This window comes from Talpa occidentalis, unplaced genomic scaffold (assembly GCF_014898055.3).
Source record: "Talpa occidentalis isolate TD23 unplaced genomic scaffold, MPIMG_talOcc4v2.1 talOcc4.12, whole genome shotgun sequence".
Lineage (NCBI taxonomy): Eukaryota > Metazoa > Chordata > Mammalia > Eulipotyphla > Talpidae > Talpa > Talpa occidentalis.
The window spans coordinates 41,594,488-41,612,756 of NW_023601212.1; the positions used below are offsets into that span (position 1 = coordinate 41,594,488).

Consider the following 18,269-nt stretch of genomic DNA (forward strand, 5'->3'; position numbering starts at 1 on the left):
AGGAGTCCATGTTTGAAGTATGGTTTTTCCTGAATGCATACTGCTTCCATATCATTGTAAAGATGAAAAATTGTAAGACAGAGGGCCATCTGGAATTAAATTTAACAACCTTTAGCCCTCTAAACTTGCTCACAGAGCATTCCTCGGTTAGCCCAATAGTCAATTTCTCCTCCAGCGCAGGAAGATTGCCTCCTCTTGGTCTGGACACCAGCTAAAATGTTGAACTTAGGTTCCAGAGTTATGCTGAATTACAGTCTTAGTGTCACACAGAAAGAGATCACCTGAGGGAGTGACCGATTCACAACTCCCATGATTTTGAATTATCATCTTAGGTTCACTCTTGGCGAACTTGTCACTCAGCTTCCTGTCCTTTAGTAATTATTTACTATTCACCTACTGTGTGCCACAAACCATGCTAGGTGCTGGGGGACTGCAGTGAAAAAACATTCTGTATCTCCTTATAGTGGGTGAGGCAGATAGTCAGCAAGAAGAAATTTTGTTAGGGCCTCCCCTGGTGGTGCAGGCAGTTGAGCGCAGCGCTGTGAAGCTGTAGGCAGCCTCTGCAGCGCCAGTTCGATCCCTGCCTGCTGGCGAGGGTCCCACATAGCGCGGCAGAACTCTCCTGTCACGCCCGCTGCTCCCCTCAGCAGTGTATTTCAGTCAATCTGCCTGTTCTGTTCCCCGCTCTGTGTCTGGTGAATCCTCTCACCCTCCTGCGCATCTGGTCTGTACCCTGGTTCTTGTATAAATAAATAAATAAATCTTAAAAAAAAAAAAAAGAAGAAACTTTGTTAGGTGGGAGTAAAGAAAGTAAGAAGGGGCTAGGGAGTTCAGGAGTGGCCACCTGCATTTAAGATGGAGTCGTGTGGGAGAGACCTGCAGGGAATCTCTGATTTTCATAAGCCCTCCGGGTGAATAGGTGAACCTTGTGGAACAGCCAGTGCAGAGGCCCTGTGGCTGGCAGAAGGGTACCTGCATATTGGTGGCTAGTGAGGAACCCAGTGTGGCTAGCGTGGAGGGAAAGAGGGGAGCCATGGGGATAAGGTCCGATGCCATAGGATCTTGTAGGCTGTTGTGTTGACCTTGGCTTTTTGTGTCTGGATGAGACAGGAAGCCATTAGAGAGTTTTGAGTAGAGTAGGTAAGATCACTCTGGTTTCTCCCATGAGAAAAACCTGAAGGGGGATCTGGGAATTCCTGGGGTACTGTTACATAGTCCTGGTGACAGTGCTGACTTGAACCAGGTTGGTAAGACCTGGTCAATTCTAGATGCAGTATTTTGAAGTGAAACCCACCATTGTATTTACTATTGGTTTGATGTGGGGTATTTATTGATTGATTGATTGATTCATACAAGAACTGGGGTACAGGCCAGAGGTGTGGATGGTGAGAGGATTCACCAGAGACAGAGTGGGGAGAAGAACAGGCAGACTGACTGAAATACACTGCTGAGGGGAGCAGCGTGCGAGATAGGAGAGGTCTGCTGCGCCATGTGGGTTGCTCCTAGGCCGGGGATCGAACTCATGCTGCAGTGGCTGTGGATTGCTTCATAGGTTGCGTCTTAACCCCTTGCACCACCAAGAAGGCCCAGATGTGGGGTATTAAATAAAGATGGAGTTTCAGGGCAGCTAAGGCTTTGAGTCTTGAGATGACCTTGCCATTAATTCAGGTGAGGAAACTGTAGGAGGAGCTGGGAGGACAGGTCAGGAAGTGGGTTTTAGGATAGGTTAAGCTTGAGATCTCATGCAGGGGAGCTATAGGGGGCAGATCTACAGAGGTATATAAATCTACAGCTCCATGTTGGCGAGTCATCAATGTATGGATAGTATTTAAAACCATGAGCTGGGACAAATCTTCCAGTGAGTGAGTGCAGGCAGAGAAAGGGTGGAAGGCTATCTCTGGGCTCATCAAACTTGAGAGTCTGATGAGAAGGAAGCAGCCACACTGAAAGTAAAGGCTGAGGAGGCTGGAGGAGACTCTAGGGTGTGGCCTGTGAATGTAGGCGTGGAAGGCAGACGGGTTTGAAGAACAGTCGTTTTTCTTGGAGCACTGGCAGTTATATTTGAAAACATAAACTACACAATATAATCCCATGATGTTGTCAGGTTAAAAAATGCACCATTCCAGGGCCTCCCCAGTGGCGCAGCGGTTGAGCGCTGGGTTGTGAAGCTGCCCGTGGCCTCTGCGGCGCCGGTTCGATCCCCGGCTGCTCCCCGGCCACTGGAAGAGAATCCCACATGGCGCGCAGACCTCTCCTGCCACCCGCTGCTCCCCTCAGCAGTGTGCTTCGGTCCTTCTGCCTGCTCTGCTCCCTGCTCTGGCTCTGGTGAATTCTCTCACCCTCCCACGCTTCTGACTATACCCAGTGCTTGTGTGCATATATGTATAAATCAATCAATCGATAAATCTTTTAAAAAAAATGCACCATTCCAGCAGCACGTGGCAGTGTAAGAAAGGCAGTTGGAATCAGAGGGGCACGGTGTAAAATTCCAGTGCTCTGCTCGAACCCAGCCTTCAGAGTTTGACAGAGAAAGGATTTTCAGACCTGGCCAGAGGGATTTAGTTGTGCATCCAGGCGCTGTAAGCCTCAGTTTTCCTGTCTGTAATAGGAGCTCTGATAACCTCCATCCTAGAGGGATTATGAGAACACAGAGAAAAATGACTCACACCACTCTTGTCAGTCCAAGAAATCTTAATTTCTTTATTGATTTTTGACTCAACAATTTTTTTAAACTTTTTGTTTTTTTCTGAAACGTTCTTGTTGTTATGAGCCTTTTGTTTTGTTCTCGTTAAATGCACTCGACCCAAAATTGGTTTGGCATATCGAAAAAGAGACCAAGGAGGAACTGGGGGTGTGAGGTGTGGGAGGAGGCCTGAATGGACAGAGAAATTGAGGGCAAGAGAAGAGGTACACGGAGACGGAGAGAAAGACACGGAAAGAAGTGGAGACAGAGAAAGGCAAGGCAAGGGAAACTAAAAGAAAAAAACAAAACAGAAAACCCAGAGAAAAAGAACACAAAAGCAAATGAATTCAGGAGCTCAAGGAAGGGGGTAGGAGAGGAAACCAAGACCCTTCCTTTTCTATACTGTCCCCGCTGGGGTGGGAGAGTCAAGGCACCAGGTCTGGTTGGGGTGGGGGACACCTGGGCTCCAGGGGTGGCTCGCACTGGATTGCAGTGGTGTCCAGCCCTACCAGGGGCTCCTGCCACCAACTCTTGAGGTCTTGGAATCCACCTTGGTGATTCAGGCTGGAATGGAAACCAAGGGACCTCTTGCACACTCTCTCCCCTCGATTGTCAAGTCTGGAGAGATAAAAGGACTGGGCTGAGGAGAGGAAGTGGGATGTTTCCAGTCTCCTGGCAACTCCCTTCCTCCCATCTGGCATTTCCAGCCCTTCTGGCTGGTGTCAGAGGGAGCCTTGATCTAGCTGGGCTGATACCCGGGCAGGGGCAGGGCCGGCCCCTCCATTTATGCTCTCCTGCAGCTCCTCTTAGGTCTCTGTCACCCCTCCCAATGGAGGCCCCTGGCCCAGGAAAGCCAAGGAGCTGTCTCCCCTCCTCTCAGAGCCAAGACTGTTCCCATTTTTACTTCTCCCTTCTAGACCTCACTCATGGTTTTCTGAAGAAAGGTTAAGCCTTCCTACCATATAGAGCCCAACCCTTACCTTCTCCCACCTGCGCCCCTACACTGGACAAACCTAGATCTTTGGTCTGACCCCTTCTCCCCTGATAGGGACAAGCCAGCCCCAGCTCCCCTTAAGGGTGGGGTTTTCTAGCAGCAAAAAGGGTCCCTCCAGTCACCTACCTGTTCCTTTCCCCCAGTTCCTCCCTAGAGCCCCTCCCCCTTAACCCAAAGAAGTTCATGGCAGCAGCAGGCTGAGACCCGAAGATGTTTTAAAACTCATGGCACTTGTGAGAAAACAGGGAGGGGCAAAAGAGACAGGGAGGGGTCAGAGCAGAGGTGAAGGGTCACCCCTAGGGAAATGGTAATGATGGGGCTTGGTTAATGTGGCAATAGGACTATACTAGCCCCCAGAGTTTGGAGGGGGGTGGGAAGACCAAGGTGGTAGGCTGGAAGAGGAGGGTTCAGGAGAGGTACTAAGAGACGTCCCAAGCCTGAAACTTTTAGGGCCTATGAGTTTGGGGTCGAGCCCCCAGAACAAGGATGTCCTGAATGCAGACCCTGGCAGCCGGCAGGTGAAGGGCAGGAAAGCTGATTTCTCATCTGCACTGCCCTCCAGAGAGAAAAGACAACCTTGCCCCTCTCAGCCCTCCCTCCTCAGTCACCACCATCACACCCTGCTGACCTCAGTGCCCCAGTGCTTTCCTACTTTCCTTCTCCCATCAACCTCTCTTAGGTGGGAAATCAGCCCCTTCTCCCCCTGCCCAGAGTCCCAGAAGCAACGCACAGGAAGCAGGAACTCAGAGGGATAGCACAGCCATCTTGGCAAAAGCATCTTTGGGTGTGAGGGCGCCTCCCTGGGACCAGTGGGGAGGAGGAAGGAATCAGGCCCAGGCAGTCCTGGGGCAGGCAGTGAGGTACACGCCCCAGGAGGGCTGAGGATGGGGGGCAGGCGGGGCGGGTGGGAAGGAGGCCACAGAAACTGTGCCGGGAAGGAAACGGGTTCTTTGTTTCGCTGTTGCGTCTAGATTTTTTCTGTCTCTGGATTGTAAAAAGCTGCTCTGGCGGCCTGCCCACCCCGGCTGGGGATGCACATGTACACAGAGAAGTCCTGGCTGCCAGGGCCCAGCGACGCTGCTTTGCTCCGGAGAAAGTCCGGGCTGGCCAGGCCGCAGGCTCCCGGTGGCTTCAAGTGATGAGATTTTTTTTGTCTTTTTTTTCTTTTCCATTTTGTTGAAATATTTACAGCAATGGGGGAGGAGGAGAGAAAGGGATAAGAGGGCCCCCTAGGGAAAGATCCCAGCCCAGGACCCACTCCCCAGGGAGATCCAGACCCAAAATCTGCTCCCCAGATAGCCGAGCCCACAGGACCGGGCACTGCCCAAATATGGCCACCCCTGTGGGCTGGGGACCCTTTGGGGAGTTGTGCTTCATCAGGAGTCACCCCAAGGGAGGGGGTCATTGGGTGCACTGAGGGCTGAGGGGAGGCTTGCTAGGGAGGCAGGGACCAAGAGCAGAGGGAAGGAGCTTCAAGAAAGTTCCATTTTAAATCACCAGCCACATCACCCATTCCTCTGGCCCTGGGGTTTTCTCCCAGGCCAAGGCCCTAGTTTCCAAGGAGCAGGGAACTGCAGCGCAGGAGCAACCTGTAGACTGTCCTTCTGCCCCCTTTGCTCCCTCCTGCAGCTGTAGCATTTCTGGCTGTAGAAAGAGGAACAGCTGATTGGTTCTCTCCAGCAGGGCCCTTGGCCCAGGGAAACTCAAGCCCTTGTTTCCCTCATTTCAGGGGGGCCATGAAGAGCGGGGACTGAAGGAAGTCAAAAGTGAGCCACACAATTCCAATTTCTCCTTCTTCACCTTCCCAGGCCCTCTGGGCCCCTCCTCACAGTACTTCCCCCAAATAGAGCTGGTGCAGCTGATGGGAAACCCTGTCTGTGAACCCTGCACCTCAGACCCCTGAGGCAGAGCCTGAAGGACCTGGAGGGCCCAGGGCTGAGGGGTGCCTGGAGAGAGTGGCCCATCAGTCACTGCCTCCATCAGTCTCCACCTCCCAACCAGAGCCCCACCCAGGGTCCCCTCCCTGGCCCGGGTCCCCAGCCCCTGGTCCTTGAGGTCCCTCAGAGACTGGTGACCAGTTGCATCTGCCCATCCCCATCGGGCCCCGGCCCCTCGAGGCCTGGGGCTGCCAGGTAGCCCTCATGGCTGGGCCGCCGCACCTGGTAGTAGCCCTGCAGGGGGTTCCTGGCCACCAGGGCCGGTGGGCGAGAGGTGTAGTAGATTTCAGGGGGGCCTGGGGGTGCAGGTGGGGGTGGGGGCAGGGCCTCGCTGGGCCCCTCGGGGCTGCTGTCCGGGTAGGAGGGCGAGTCCCGCAGGTTAGCCCCACTGGCGTAGAGGGAGTCCCGGCCTGGAGGGGAGGAGAGAGGTCGGCTGGTGGCCCCATCCTCCGCAGTGCAGCTCTCTGACTCGTCCAGATCGCTCTGGTACAGCACCGACTGGGCCCGAGGCAGCAGCAGTGGCTCTTCCAGGGCCTTGTAGAGAAGTTCGATCTCTGCCCGGTCAGCACTACCAGGCCCACCTGCCTCTTCCTCGCCACTGCCCCCTGGCACTGGTGGCACGGGGGGCTCGGGTGGTGGAGGGCCCTTGGCCCCGCTGCCGCCACCCCGCAGGTTGTTGTGCACCAGCTCTGAGATGATCATCTTCTCGAAGGCTGCCGCATCGGCCAGGTTCCGGCCTCGGGGTGGTTCGGGGGCCCCATCCCCTGGAGGGAAATCCCCACTTCGCAAGGAGTAACTGTTGTTGAAGTTGCCGTTGAGGGGTAGCGTGTCCATACCGCAGGCTTCCCGGCCTCCCAAGGGGTGCTCTGCAGGGCAGAGGGCTGCTCAGGAGGAGGGCCGGGCTGCGGGAAGGGGCGCCTGCTTCATCTGGTTTTCTCTGGGCTCACCCCTGCCCCTGGCGACTGGGGTCTCCTGTTCACTCTCCTCCTCATGGGCAGTGAAGATACCAGCCCAGCAGCAAAGTGGTGGAAGCAGGGGTGGGGACTAGATCCCCCAGGGTCCCCTCCCTGCTGGGGGCTGAGACCCTCAGCATAGTGTGGAAGATGACTGTGGGGGGCGGGGGTTGGCTATCTCCTGTGCTGACCCTCATCCCAATACCCAAAGGCCCAAAGGCAACACCATCCAGCCAGTTGCCAAGCCAGAGACTACGCATGTGTCAGGGGTGCTCCAAGTTCTCCTCCCCAAGTGAGGCCATCTGAGGAGGCCACCATCATGATCCCCTCTGGCCTTGGAAATGTTACCAGGAAAGAGTCACACTTACTGGGTTCCCGGTAGCTCCCTGTAGGTGCCAGCCAGAAAGGAAAAGAGAAAAGGTGAGAGTGGGCTTGGAACAATGAGTCCAGGTTCCAATTCAGAAGACACAAGGGTGCCCCAGGAGAGACCCACTGGATGCCCCAGGAAGGCCCATGTTCCTCAACCTGGGCAGTTGCCCTTCTTTGGAACCCAAAGTGCTCTTACCTGGGGAGTTGAAGACAGGGGGTGAGGAGGGATTAAAGCCTACTGACTCGGCGATGAGGGTATTGTAGGGGCTGGTGCCCCCACGGGGCTGCAGCACGGGGTTGGTCAGCAGGTGGTTCCCCATGGTACCTGCCCAGGAGTCGAGAGGTCAAGAACCCTGAGACATAGACCCCAGGATCTTGGGGGGGACTGGAGCTAGGGGAAGGGATGCCTCTCACCTCGGTTCAAGGTAGGAGTGCTGTTGATGTCACCCGCCATGAAGGAGGATTCCGTCTGTTTCCTCACGGTGTCATTCCACATCCTCCGGATTCGGCTCTGGGGACACAGCCCAGTCATGAGGGGGCCCCTGGGCTGCCCACCCTCCAGGGTCTATTTGAGAGCACTCCTATAATGAGTGCCAGGGCCAGGACCAGGGCCTCTCGGGCTCTCAGATCCAACACCCAGTCTCAGGGAGCCCTGTCTGGTACCCCGGCCCTAGCCCGGATACCTGGGTCCCTGTGTAGTAGCGGGTGTTACTCCGCATGGCTGAGGTCTTGAGTGAGCCGTGAGCACCCCCAGGTGGGGAGCGGATGCAGCAGTAGGAGTGACGCAGGCACTTGCTGTACTCCTTGTGCACCTAAGGGAGGACATATGGCTGGCAGCGGCCTCGGGAGTCCAAAGCCCCAGCTTCCCAGGGCCTCAGAAACCTCTTTTTGTCTTCTGTTCCCCAACAGCCAGCCAGCCAGGATCATTGTGGCTCAGGCCACACTCCTTTCTCCACTTCCACCAACAGTTTCTCATTCATTCATTCGTTCATTCACGCATTATCTTTACTGAGCAAATTCTTGGTGCCTGGTCTAATCCTGACCCTGGCGATAGTGCATGATGAATCAGACACGAAGTCCTACTGCTTAGAGCTGGTATTCAGCAGACAGAGAGCTAAGGTGAGTGCAAACATCAACACATCATGCAGTGTGCCTGACAGAGCAGGTGCTTCAGAGAGAACTATGGCTGGGTGGGGGGTGGCTTGGGATTTAAATTCATCAGGGGAAGTCTCACAATGAGGGGGACATTTTGGCAGAGTGGAAAGAAATGAGGCAGCAGGCCTTGCAGCTATCTAGGAGGAGAAGGGACATGCTCTGAGAAGAGCCTATGTCAAGGTGTCCTGAAGCACAGTGGAGAGCACAGCTGGGGTGGGGAGGGCAGGGAACGGGCCCAGGTTGGAGCTCAGGGTTCCTAAGAGGATGTCACTGTCACTATGAGGTGGAGGCTGTGCAGGGCACTAGCTTTGACTGTCATGGGGGCCATGTAGGGGTGATGGTGATGGGGCGATTAGTCATTTTTGTGTGGAGCAGGGACAGAGTCAACCCTGCAGCCAGGACTCTCATGATGGCTGACCTTTCATCCTCCACATTAACCCCACCCACCTCATGGTCCCGGCCCAGTCCAGCAGTAGCCTGCTGGGAAACCCCTCCCCGCCCCCCACAGCTCCACCCCTCTCTGCTGCCTGCCTCCAGGACAGTATTCGGACTCTTTTGGCTCAGTTTCCCTGGCTTTAGGCTGGAGACTAGTGTCTGGATGCCCTTCTCTACACTCCTCTGCTTTTGTCAGCTCCATCATGTGTTTTTATGATTCAGATTTTAAAAGTAAACTTTCCATCACAAGTTTATCCCAGCACTATTGAAGTAGGAGACTTGCAGTCTGGGAGGTCCCCACAGTCATCTCCCTACCACATACCTGCTTTGTGCCCCACATTGCCACATGACCCTGCCTTGTGCTCTCCCAACCCCCCCAAATCTGCCTGCTTTCTTATTTCTCCAGGACACAGAATCTTGCTCTTTTCCAGAATCCTCTTCACCCCTGGCTCATCCCCCCAACCCCAAGTCTGTGGTCTTCTCACAGCAGACATAGGTTCCACTGCAGAAAGCTGGCCCCTGGGTCCCTTCCTGATCTCACCTTCTTCTGTAAGGCGCAGTGAAAAACAAAGATGAAGACTCCCTGGAAGGCGTTGAAGGTGGTGAAGAGATAGGCCATGACCACTGACTCCTTGTTGATGAAGAGAAGGCCGAAAGCCCAGGTGAGGCCCAACAGGAAGAGCAGCGCAATGGCCCCCAGGGCCCAGGACCTGGGGAGGAGAAGGGAGAAGGGACATCCAGGTCCCCGTCAATGGAGACAACCTCCCCAAAGCCTTGCTGCATGTCCCTCTTTGGGTCAGGCGGGCCTAGATGCTGTTGGCAAAAGACCCACCTGAGGTGAGTAGGCTGAGGGGGACGAGGCCGGTCAGTGACACTTTAACCCAGCCTGGGCCTGAGGGCAGGCAGAGATCAGGGTCAGGGTATTTGCAAACAGTCATTCCCCTCAGCTTCATCTTTCATGTATTTCCAGAGCCCTTAAACGGTATTTTTCTGTCTTTTTCTCTTTAAGATACCCTGGAAATGGACTCACCCTTTTAAATTTTGAATTGCCTTGCCCTAAGCTATTGTTTTCTAATACTTGGTAAGTGGCTGCATAATGAACACAATAAAACAGCCTGTGTCCTTATAATCACACTGTGTGACACCAGAGGTGAGAGCATAGCATTTTAGGAAACCATGGAAGAGGCCAGCCACTGTGTCTGTGTGTGTGTGTGTGGGGGGGGGGGGGCGGGCATTAGAAGCAGAGGTGCAGGGAGGGCGGTGCTCACTTAATGTTGTCCAGGCGACTGGAGTCAGGCTTGAGCACGGATGAGCTCCGGATCATCTTGTGCAGAGTCACCATGAGAAACACCAGGTTCACCTGGGGGAGGGACAGGCAGGGGCTTGGCCAGGTCCACTGGCTCCCAGCAAGAGCTGTGAGGCCACCCCTCCTTTGGGCTTTATCTGGTGAGCCTCCAGAGCCCATGGTCTGACATCACAGCTCCTGGCTGCAAGGACCTGCGTGCTGCGGGTCACAGACCCTCTCTGTTCTCATCTTCTGAACTGGCTGCTCAGTTAGAATGGCTTTCAATGGCTTGGGATCAAGGTCAGCCTATATGAAGGACCGAGACACAATACTGGAGGTACCACCTAACTTACCACAATAACAAAGGAGACCGGCCCAATGAAGCTCCAGATGAAATAATTGTCCACCCTGAGCCAGCAGCTGTAAAGGAAATGAGGCCAGGGTAGAGAGAGGCAGGGCCCTTCCTTCGGTCCCCAGGAGCCCAGTGTCCTGAGGGTCCAGGCCTGGGCTACTGCGGGGAGGCAGGAGGAGGAGAGGGAGCCACTCACGCCTTCTCTGTGCCATAGCTGCGGTAGTCGATGGCAGCAGCGATGCCCACCACCAGGGCTGGGAAGCAGTAGCCGCCCAGGTAGTAGTATTTGGTGCGGGAGTATTCGCTCTCGAACACCTCCACCAGCAGCAGGTAGAGGTGAACACCCTCCAGGCACAGCCAGGAGAAAGCGGCCAGGAAGAAGTAGTGCAGCAAGCCGGCAAAGATGGGGCAGGCAATCTGGTGGGGGGATGGCAGAGGTGAGGGGCTGCCCCAGGCGTGACCTTTCCTCCCACCACCCTACACCGTGCCTCGTCCCACCTCATACTGAGTCTTGTCTATCCCAACCAGGAAGAGTAGCTCTGCCAAAAAGAGGTTGATGCACAGGTTCTTGTGGATGGTGTTGCGGTCGGTCTGCAAGCCCCGCAGGAAGCAGAAGGTGGAGATGCAGATGGCCAAGCAGACCAGAGAGATCACGATGCCCACCCAGGTGATGACCGACAGTAGTAGTTCGTTCATACGACCCTGGTACTGGGGGACAGGGGTGAGGGGGCACTCAGCACTTCTAGCCTTGCCTGTTGCCAGGCTCACCTTGGACTCAGCCAGGTTCTAGCTGCCAGCTGCTGGCCAGGCTGCAGGCAGTGTGTCCACTGGCTTTCTGCCCCTCAGTGAACCTGCCAGACCCCACCCCACTGCAGGCGGCACGCTCACTTCCTCATGCTCTGGAAGGCTTGTGGAGTGATGACAAAGGTAACACCAGCTTGGTTCTCCTGAGTGCCTTAGGAGAAGGCGGGGAAGTGACCAGAGAGAACCAGACTCGTGGCCTCATGCCCCTGGCAAGACTGGTGGTCCCCTGCGCCCACGAGCTGGCTTTCCCTGGCACTGCCCATGCAGCACTCTCTATGATGCCATGCAAAGCTGGGCCAGCAAGCGGCCCGCCAGGAGGAGCGGAGTGCCAGCCAGCTTACGATCTCACGGTGAGCCATGAGCACGGCAAAGTTGGTGAGGTGGCTGCAGGCACATGTGGTATGTGTCTTGTTGGACTCCACCAGGCGGCAACCCTGCGTTGACCAGTAGCCCAGCATAGAACGCTCTGAGTAGTTCCAGAAGGAGCAGTTGGCATTGAAGTGGTTCTTGACCTGTTGTATGGTGGGCAGGGGTTTAGATCTGGGGAGTCCCATTCCAGGCCCTGTACCCAACTACAGCCCACATGGGGTATCAGCAGGCATGAGAAGTGCCCTGGACTTCAGGTAACAATCTGAGCTCTCTGGGAATAAATGGTCCAAGCTACTGAAGTGGAGGCTGAGGTGGCTGAGGGACCTTATCTTGGGGTACTTGCACACAGTGGAGGGATACAGGATGCTGGAAGGAAAGGGAAACCATGACTCACCTCCAGATGGGCCACAGTGAAGATGACAGGGTCCATGAGGAAGACTCGGCTGGACTCTTTGTTAATGGATGCAGCGATGACCTGTGAGTTCACCACCAGCGAGGCACCCCCAGGGCCACCTGCGCCCACTTCACCTGCCAGCTTCACCGTGGCATTCTCGGTTGACAGGAAGAGGCCCAGGTTGTTGTAGAGGATGAAGACAACTTTGACCACCCCTGGGGAGGGCAGGCAGCGGTGTATGTCAGCCCTCAGCCAACGCACTGCCAACCATAATGGTCACCCTGGCCCCTGAAGCTAGGCCACGCCAGTGGGGAGGTTTAGGGAATACTTCCATGGGACTCCCTGCTCAGTTACTGGGATTCCAAATGGCACTGAAGTGGGCCAAGACACAGTTACTGGGTCCGCAGATACCTCTCACTTGCTGTGTGACTCTAAGCAAATCCCTAAACTTTCTGAGCCTTAGTGAACTCAAATGGGATGATTCTCCCTGAGCTGGGAGATCAACCAGGATCTGCATGAGAGCGTGCCCCATAAATGGCAGTGTTCTAGGCTCTGTAGGACTTCAGGAGAACCCACAAATCCCCTGAAATGTCCCCAGCCTGAGTGGAAGTCATCTCTATGTGTTTCTACTGATTCCAACCTTTCCTCGATTTCTTCAACTCAATTCAAGAACCAATATTCTATGTAAGTGGGGTGGAGGTGCTGGGGCAGGGCTGGGCACTGACCGTTCCGGCTGTTCTGTTTGATGGTATTGGCGGAGAGCTGGATGGAGTTCTCACTTGGGTACTCCTGGGGGAACACCAGCTCCTGCACTTGACCCTCTGTGTTCAGGACTGTGACTTCCAGGACTGTGGGGACAGGAGACAGTAGAAAATATGTGGCTGGGGTCTGTCCCCATTCAGAAGCTTAACAGAATAAAGCCCTGCAGCCATAGCCCCAAGGTCAAAAGCTGAAGTGATACCTCCCCTGGGGTTTCTGGGCTTGGTGGGTCCCATGGTTCCAAATTTGTGCCCAAGCTTGCCCAGCATTATGCTGATACTCACCCACGTTCTGTTTGGCAGCCAGGAAGCGGGCAGGCTCCCGGACATTGTCAGCCAGCAGGAAGGCACCCTCCTCCAAGACGTCCAGGAGCATGGTGGCTGTGTGTACCTGCTCTGTAGCATTCATGTCTTTCCAAGACTCGAGTGCTTCTGGCCGCAGCAGGTTGTCCACTGTTTCTACCACAGCCTACAAGGGGTGGGGCACTATGAGTCTTCCCACCCCCAAATCTTCCAGTTCCTTAGGTTGGATATTGAATTTTCTCCTTTCTGCCTGGGGGTTGCCCAGGAGTGGCCAGGGCTGTTCTAACCCCCACGGGAGGAGCCCTGCTGGGCCTCACCTTGATGTAGTCCTTGCAAGTTCTCTCCCGCTTATGCATCTGGGGAAAGAGACAGAAGTGATCAGCCTACTCTCCTAACCCAACACTCATGTTTGAACCCCCGAGAATTTGCTCTTTGGCATCTCCTGTAACTTGGGCTGGGCCATTAGCAAGAGCTGTTCCTAAGGGATTCCCCAATCCTCAGGACTACTTAGGAAGGAGGGAGCACACCCCCCGCCACCCAGCATAGGTTCTGTAACAGCCAGGGCCACCTTGTTATAGTTCTTGCCAGCTGACTCTCGCTCGATGGGCCGCAAGGCCTGTAGCTGGGCATCCAGGATGTCCAGCAGCTGTTCCATCAGCTTCACGGAAGAGGACACGTCACCGGCGTAGATAGAGCCGCGGGTGTGGCGAGCCAGCTCGCTGGCGATGTTGGCTGCGTTCTCCCCGCTCTTAATCTGCATGAGGTTGGAGTGGGGCCCCGGCTCTGTCAGGACTATTTTGTTTCCCCCATGGTCCCTTTTTACACATGCTGGGCTGTTAGGCCCTCTCTTCACTACCCATTCTCCCTGTCTGCCCTCTCCCTCCCTCTGTCCCTGCTCCCTCTGTAGGGCAGGGAGGGACCTGGCCCACTACAGTTATGTAGGCCACCAGTGGTCCAGTATCCCGGACCTGCCCCACCATGGTCTGTGTCTGCCTGGGGCCCGGTGCTCAAGCAAATGTGCCTGTCTTGGGGGTGGCGGCTGCTGGTACCTTCTGGGCCACCTGGTTGACCCAGGGGGAGGTGCAGTTGCTGAGGTCAGGGCCCCGGGGGTTCCAGAGCCCCAGGGCTGGTAGACACTGGAAAGAAGCAATTCCTGCAGGGACAGACGGACAGGAACAGAGAAGAGGGCCACAGGAAGGAGAAGTGGGTGAGCCAAAGCAGGGGGAGAAGATGCCAGAGAGGGGGACAGTGGGTGAGGAGAGGGATGTGGGGAACATGAAAGAACAGACATGAAGCGGGCCAGACAAGCAAGAGTGGTGTCACTTTGAGGTGACATAAGCCACCCTCATTTCCCTAAGTTCACCCTCTTGCCTCCCCTCAGGCTTTGCTACTAGAAAGTGAACCTCCCAGCAAAGCCAATCTTGGAAGTCCTCTCCAAGAAGTTTCTTCTTACCCTCCCCTGAGGTCCCTGGAGTACATGAGCCCAATCCCCATCCCCCTCAGCACTTCAGATGCTCTGTTCTGCCATGGGCTGCTTCCAAGGCTGATTTGTTTCATACTGAATTCAGGACCCAAGTCATTTCCCAGGGGCGTCCCCGTAGGGTATGCCTCTAACTCTGCTCAGAGCAGGTGCTCGGTACTACAGGGAGGGACAGGGTGCTGAATGAGCTGCCATTTTGCCCTGGGAGCTGTACTGGGCTCTGGGAAGAGTGGCAGATGCCAGGTGTGACGCCTGCCTCCATGGAGCCCACTCTGGCAGGAGAGATGGAGATGAAGTGCACCCAAGCATGTCTCCCATCCCTCCCCTGGTCAGACCAGGAATGGTTGCCCCCCAAACCACTGCAGTGAAGGCCACCATCGCCCCTACACTCACCTCGAGTCCCCTTGGGGCAGGGTCTCTCCACCAGCATGCCCTGCTGAGTGGCGGGCCACTGGACCCGCCGTACTTCGCGAGGTTCACAGAAGAGCTCTGGGGACACGTGCAGATTGGGGGCTGGGGGCCGCCGGGTGCTGGGGGCTGGGGCTGTGGCTAGTGGCAGGTCAGGTCCCAGCTGGTTGATGGCACCCACGGGGTGCGTAGTGAGGGGTGCTCGACGGAGTGGGGTGGTAGCTGCAGGTGAGGCCGTGCTGGTGAGGGGTGTGGGCCTAGCGGTAGTAGTCGTACTGACAGGCGGGGATGTGGCTGGGCCTGGAAGATAGAGGCAATATGACACCCTTGCCTACTATAGCAGAAAGACACCTAATCTCCACTGGGTCAGGGAAATGTCCTCTAACATCTGTCCACTGAGGTCCCTTACATACATAGGTCAGTCCAAAGCACACCTGAGGCCTGAACTATGTGTTAGACAGGCCAGGAAGGAACTGTCAGAATCGCTGAACACAGTCACTGCCTGCCCTTATTCCATGCTTGCCCTGCTCAGTCTTCTGGCCATGTACCTTCCCCCATGTCCCTCTCTTGCAAATGAGGGTGGATGAGATTTGGGCTTCCTGGAGCCCTGGGTTTGCTCAGAGCCAGTGTGGGCAGCTGAGAAGGTAAAACCACCAAGAGCTTCACGACCAAAAGTGCACAGCCGCTGGGCGAGGCTGTGCAGCCTGGTAGTTAAGAGCCCAAATCCTCAAGTGAGTTAAGCCCCCACCCAGTTTCCTCATCTGTAAAGCAAAGAATAACAGTCCTTCTCATTGGTTGCAGAAGCCTTAACAACGGCGATGCTTTCCACAGTGCGTTAAGTACCACGTGAACCCCAACTGCAGATCCCCCAGAGCTTACAGAGCATGCCCCCCACCCTGGGCCCTGGGCCGGGGAGCAGAGCGCTCACGTGCCCTCCTCACCGGCGCTGGGGTCGGGAGGCCCGAACTCCAGGCTGTAGCGCACCACGAAATAGTTGTTCCAGACATAGAGCTGGTTGTCGCGGGGGTTGTAGTCGACGGAGGAGACGAACTGGTAGGGGTTCGGGAAAGCCAGGCTGACCGGCTCCTCGCGGTTGGCGTTGGTGTTGAAGGCGTAGTCCACGCGGTTGCCGGCGGCCTCGCTGTCGTCGTCCACGTACACAGACCGCAGCACGTAGAGGACGCCGCACACCATGAACGCGTTGGACGCCGAGCGCTTGTCGTACCCGGTCTCCCAGGTGCCCTCGAAACGCAGCGTGTAGGGATTCAGCTGGCTCACCACCAGCCGCCCGTTGTTGCCCTCCGTGGCGTAGATCACCCACAGCCCGTTCTCGTCCACCGCCAGGTCAATGTCTGTCTTGCCGCCCCAGCGGTACGGGGAGGTGTCGTGGTAGTTGGCGGTGTTGATGACCGTCTCCCCGCTCTTGATGCGCGTGCGCAGGTCGTACTTGACAATGTTGCGCGTGCGCTCCTTGTTGTAGAAGACGGCCCCGTCGTAGACCACGAAGCCCGTGCCGTCCACGCGGTTGGGCAGGCGGTAGGTGGTGGTGTGGCGCGCGGCCACATAGTCCTCCCAGGAGGCGTACTCGGTCAGCGTGTCGGTGCGGTAGGGGATCCAGGGCATGACGTAGATTCGGTCGCCCGCCTGCAGCGGGTCCTTGCACCACGCCCCAGACTGGTGCTCTGACTCATGCGTCGAGGTGGGCTCCAGCACCTTCTGCAGGGTCCCTGGGCACACGAAGACTGGATGGGGGCGGTGGGAGGAGGAGTGGGAGCGAGGGGAGGGGGAGTGGGGGAGAGAGAGGCAAGTTGGTCACGCGGCTGGGGGGAGCCAGGTCGTCCCCTCCTGCTGCTGCAGTCACGGTTGCTTGGTAGGGCTGGTGATGGGAAGGGGGTTTCCAGGCTGGGACCCAGGCCCCACCCAGCTGCCCCTCTCCCTGGAAATGTCAACCCTGGAGGCCAGCAAGAGCAGGGTTAGTGAGGGATAGATGGTGCCCCTTTTTCCTTTCCTGGCTGCTTGAGACCCCACAGGCTGGGGTAAGGGGGTTGGCGAGAGCCCTCCCAGATAGTTCCCTGTGCTGTAAAGGGGGCGGAAATCTTTCCACGCTGCAGTGGCTGGCAGCTTGGAGGTTCCAGGGACTCAGCACCCCACCCTTCACCATCATCTGTACCCCCCTACGGAAGAGCTAGGGTTGAGGGTCCCATCCTTCACCAACCACACCAGGACACACACATAAAAATTTTAACTCCACTTTCTTCCTCCTGCAAAAACTGCAAGGTAGAGTGATGTTTCAGGCACCACTGTGGATGTCAGGTGTACCCCCTACTCCAGGGTGGGGGAAGGCACCCTAGGTTCCCGATGCAACCTGTATCGTAGCCCCCTCCAATACCCACACAACTGGTATCCGCCTAGGAGGAGGAAGGGCTTTTGAAAAAATCCAGCCCCTCTCTGAGGGCGCCTAGCCCTGCTCCCAGCCGGCAGGGTCTCTCGGGGTTTGTTCAGCAGCAGACTGACACTGGTGCACAGGGGTGGGGGGTGAGGTCATGGGGAGGGAGGGGACGCCCAGGAGAATGGGGGAGGGTAAGGAGAGCTGCGTGGAGGGAAGAGAGACAAGGTGGGGGGGGGGCCTCAGCAAGGTCCTGGCTCCGAGGGAGGCACACTGGAGACCACCTGGGAAGAAAGGGTTAGTGCTGGCGAAGGAGAGAGGGGGTGAGCAGAGAATTCACTCCAAGGCCCGGCCCGACTGAGGGTCCCTCGGGGAGCAGTCCCAGGTCCAGCTCAGAGAGGGGGCAAGGGAGGGAACCGGGTGCTAGGATAAAGACCCAGCCCGCCCCAGCCAGGCCCCCCCACCTCCCCTGCCCCGGACCCCGATTTACCTGCAACCATCCCCGGCTCGGGAGGAGGGACCAAGGCAGCGCTGATGTCAGAAAGGTGGGGGGCCCCGCCCCACCCCCCCATTCCCTGAAAAGGAGGAAAACCTCAACTGCATCTCATTGGCCACCGCTGGCCTGCCCACCCTTGCCCCGTCACATCCCAATGCCACCTACTCCTAGCCGCCCCCTCCTGACCTGGTGGGGGTCTGGATTCTCCTGGTCAGTATGGCCAGGGTTCCTGCCTCCTCCCAGATTGCTGATGTCCAGATGCCCCTCCGCCCGTCCATCCCGGAGGGCTGGAGCCTCCCTCTCACCTCCCAGCTAGCAATACCCATTACAGGCCAGGGGGAGGGTTTGCAGTGAATTCTCTGCTCCCGTTTGTCTTGTCACCAAAGAAGCTGGCCCCTGGGGAGTGGGGGAAGGCTGGGACCTGGCACAGGTTTAGGGGGCAGCCCTAGTGCCAAGAGGGGCTTAGTCAGGATCCACCCCTCATGCCCACTTCTAGCCTCACTCTTCAGCAGGTTAGGTGGAGGAGGGGTACCAGTTTCTCCTTCACAGCATCACAGACAGCTTGGTCCAAGGGACCCCAGGCACAAAGCAGTCAGGAGCTGTTCTAGAGAAGGAGGGCCTGGGTACAAAGGAGGGTGGGACCCAATCTTGGCTTGGACTGTCTATCTCCCAATCCCCCATGCCCTAAGGGGTTGGCCTATGCCTCCT

The 18,269-nt window shown here is 56.5% G+C and overlaps 1 protein-coding gene across 4 annotated transcripts in view; it reads right to left on the reverse strand.

Annotated features, from left to right (window-relative positions):
* Positions 1 to 2,680: 2,680 nt before the first annotated feature.
* Positions 2,681 to 18,269, reverse strand: part of ADGRL1 (adhesion G protein-coupled receptor L1) — a 42,485-nt gene continuing 26,896 nt past the window's right edge. For 2 of the 4 annotated variants that reach the window (XM_054693323.1, XM_037505995.2), the window contains exons 5-23: positions 15,621 to 16,421; positions 14,665 to 14,979; positions 13,841 to 13,944; positions 13,360 to 13,545; positions 13,109 to 13,147; positions 12,774 to 12,957; positions 12,456 to 12,578; positions 11,731 to 11,945; positions 11,309 to 11,479; positions 10,662 to 10,871; positions 10,360 to 10,580; positions 10,165 to 10,231; positions 9,795 to 9,886; positions 9,068 to 9,236; positions 7,620 to 7,748; positions 7,351 to 7,447; positions 7,133 to 7,261; positions 6,936 to 6,953; positions 5,282 to 6,480 (exon numbers count right to left, since the gene is read on the reverse strand). In XM_054693323.1, coding sequence (XP_054549298.1) covers positions 5,738 to 6,480; positions 6,936 to 6,953; positions 7,133 to 7,261; positions 7,351 to 7,447; positions 7,620 to 7,748; positions 9,068 to 9,236; positions 9,795 to 9,886; positions 10,165 to 10,231; positions 10,360 to 10,580; positions 10,662 to 10,871; positions 11,309 to 11,479; positions 11,731 to 11,945; positions 12,456 to 12,578; positions 12,774 to 12,957; positions 13,109 to 13,147; positions 13,360 to 13,545; positions 13,841 to 13,944; positions 14,665 to 14,979; positions 15,621 to 16,421 — 4,013 coding nt within the window. In that variant the 3' untranslated portion in view covers positions 5,282 to 5,737. Of the gene's footprint in view, positions 3,302 to 5,177; positions 6,481 to 6,935; positions 6,954 to 7,132; positions 7,262 to 7,350; positions 7,448 to 7,619; positions 7,749 to 9,067; positions 9,237 to 9,794; positions 9,887 to 10,164; positions 10,232 to 10,359; positions 10,581 to 10,661; positions 10,872 to 11,308; positions 11,480 to 11,730; positions 11,946 to 12,455; positions 12,579 to 12,773; positions 12,958 to 13,108; positions 13,148 to 13,359; positions 13,546 to 13,840; positions 13,945 to 14,664; positions 14,980 to 15,620; positions 16,422 to 18,269 lie in introns of those variants that run through there. The other 2 variants (XM_054693325.1, XM_054693324.1) reach the window with 2 other exon arrangements.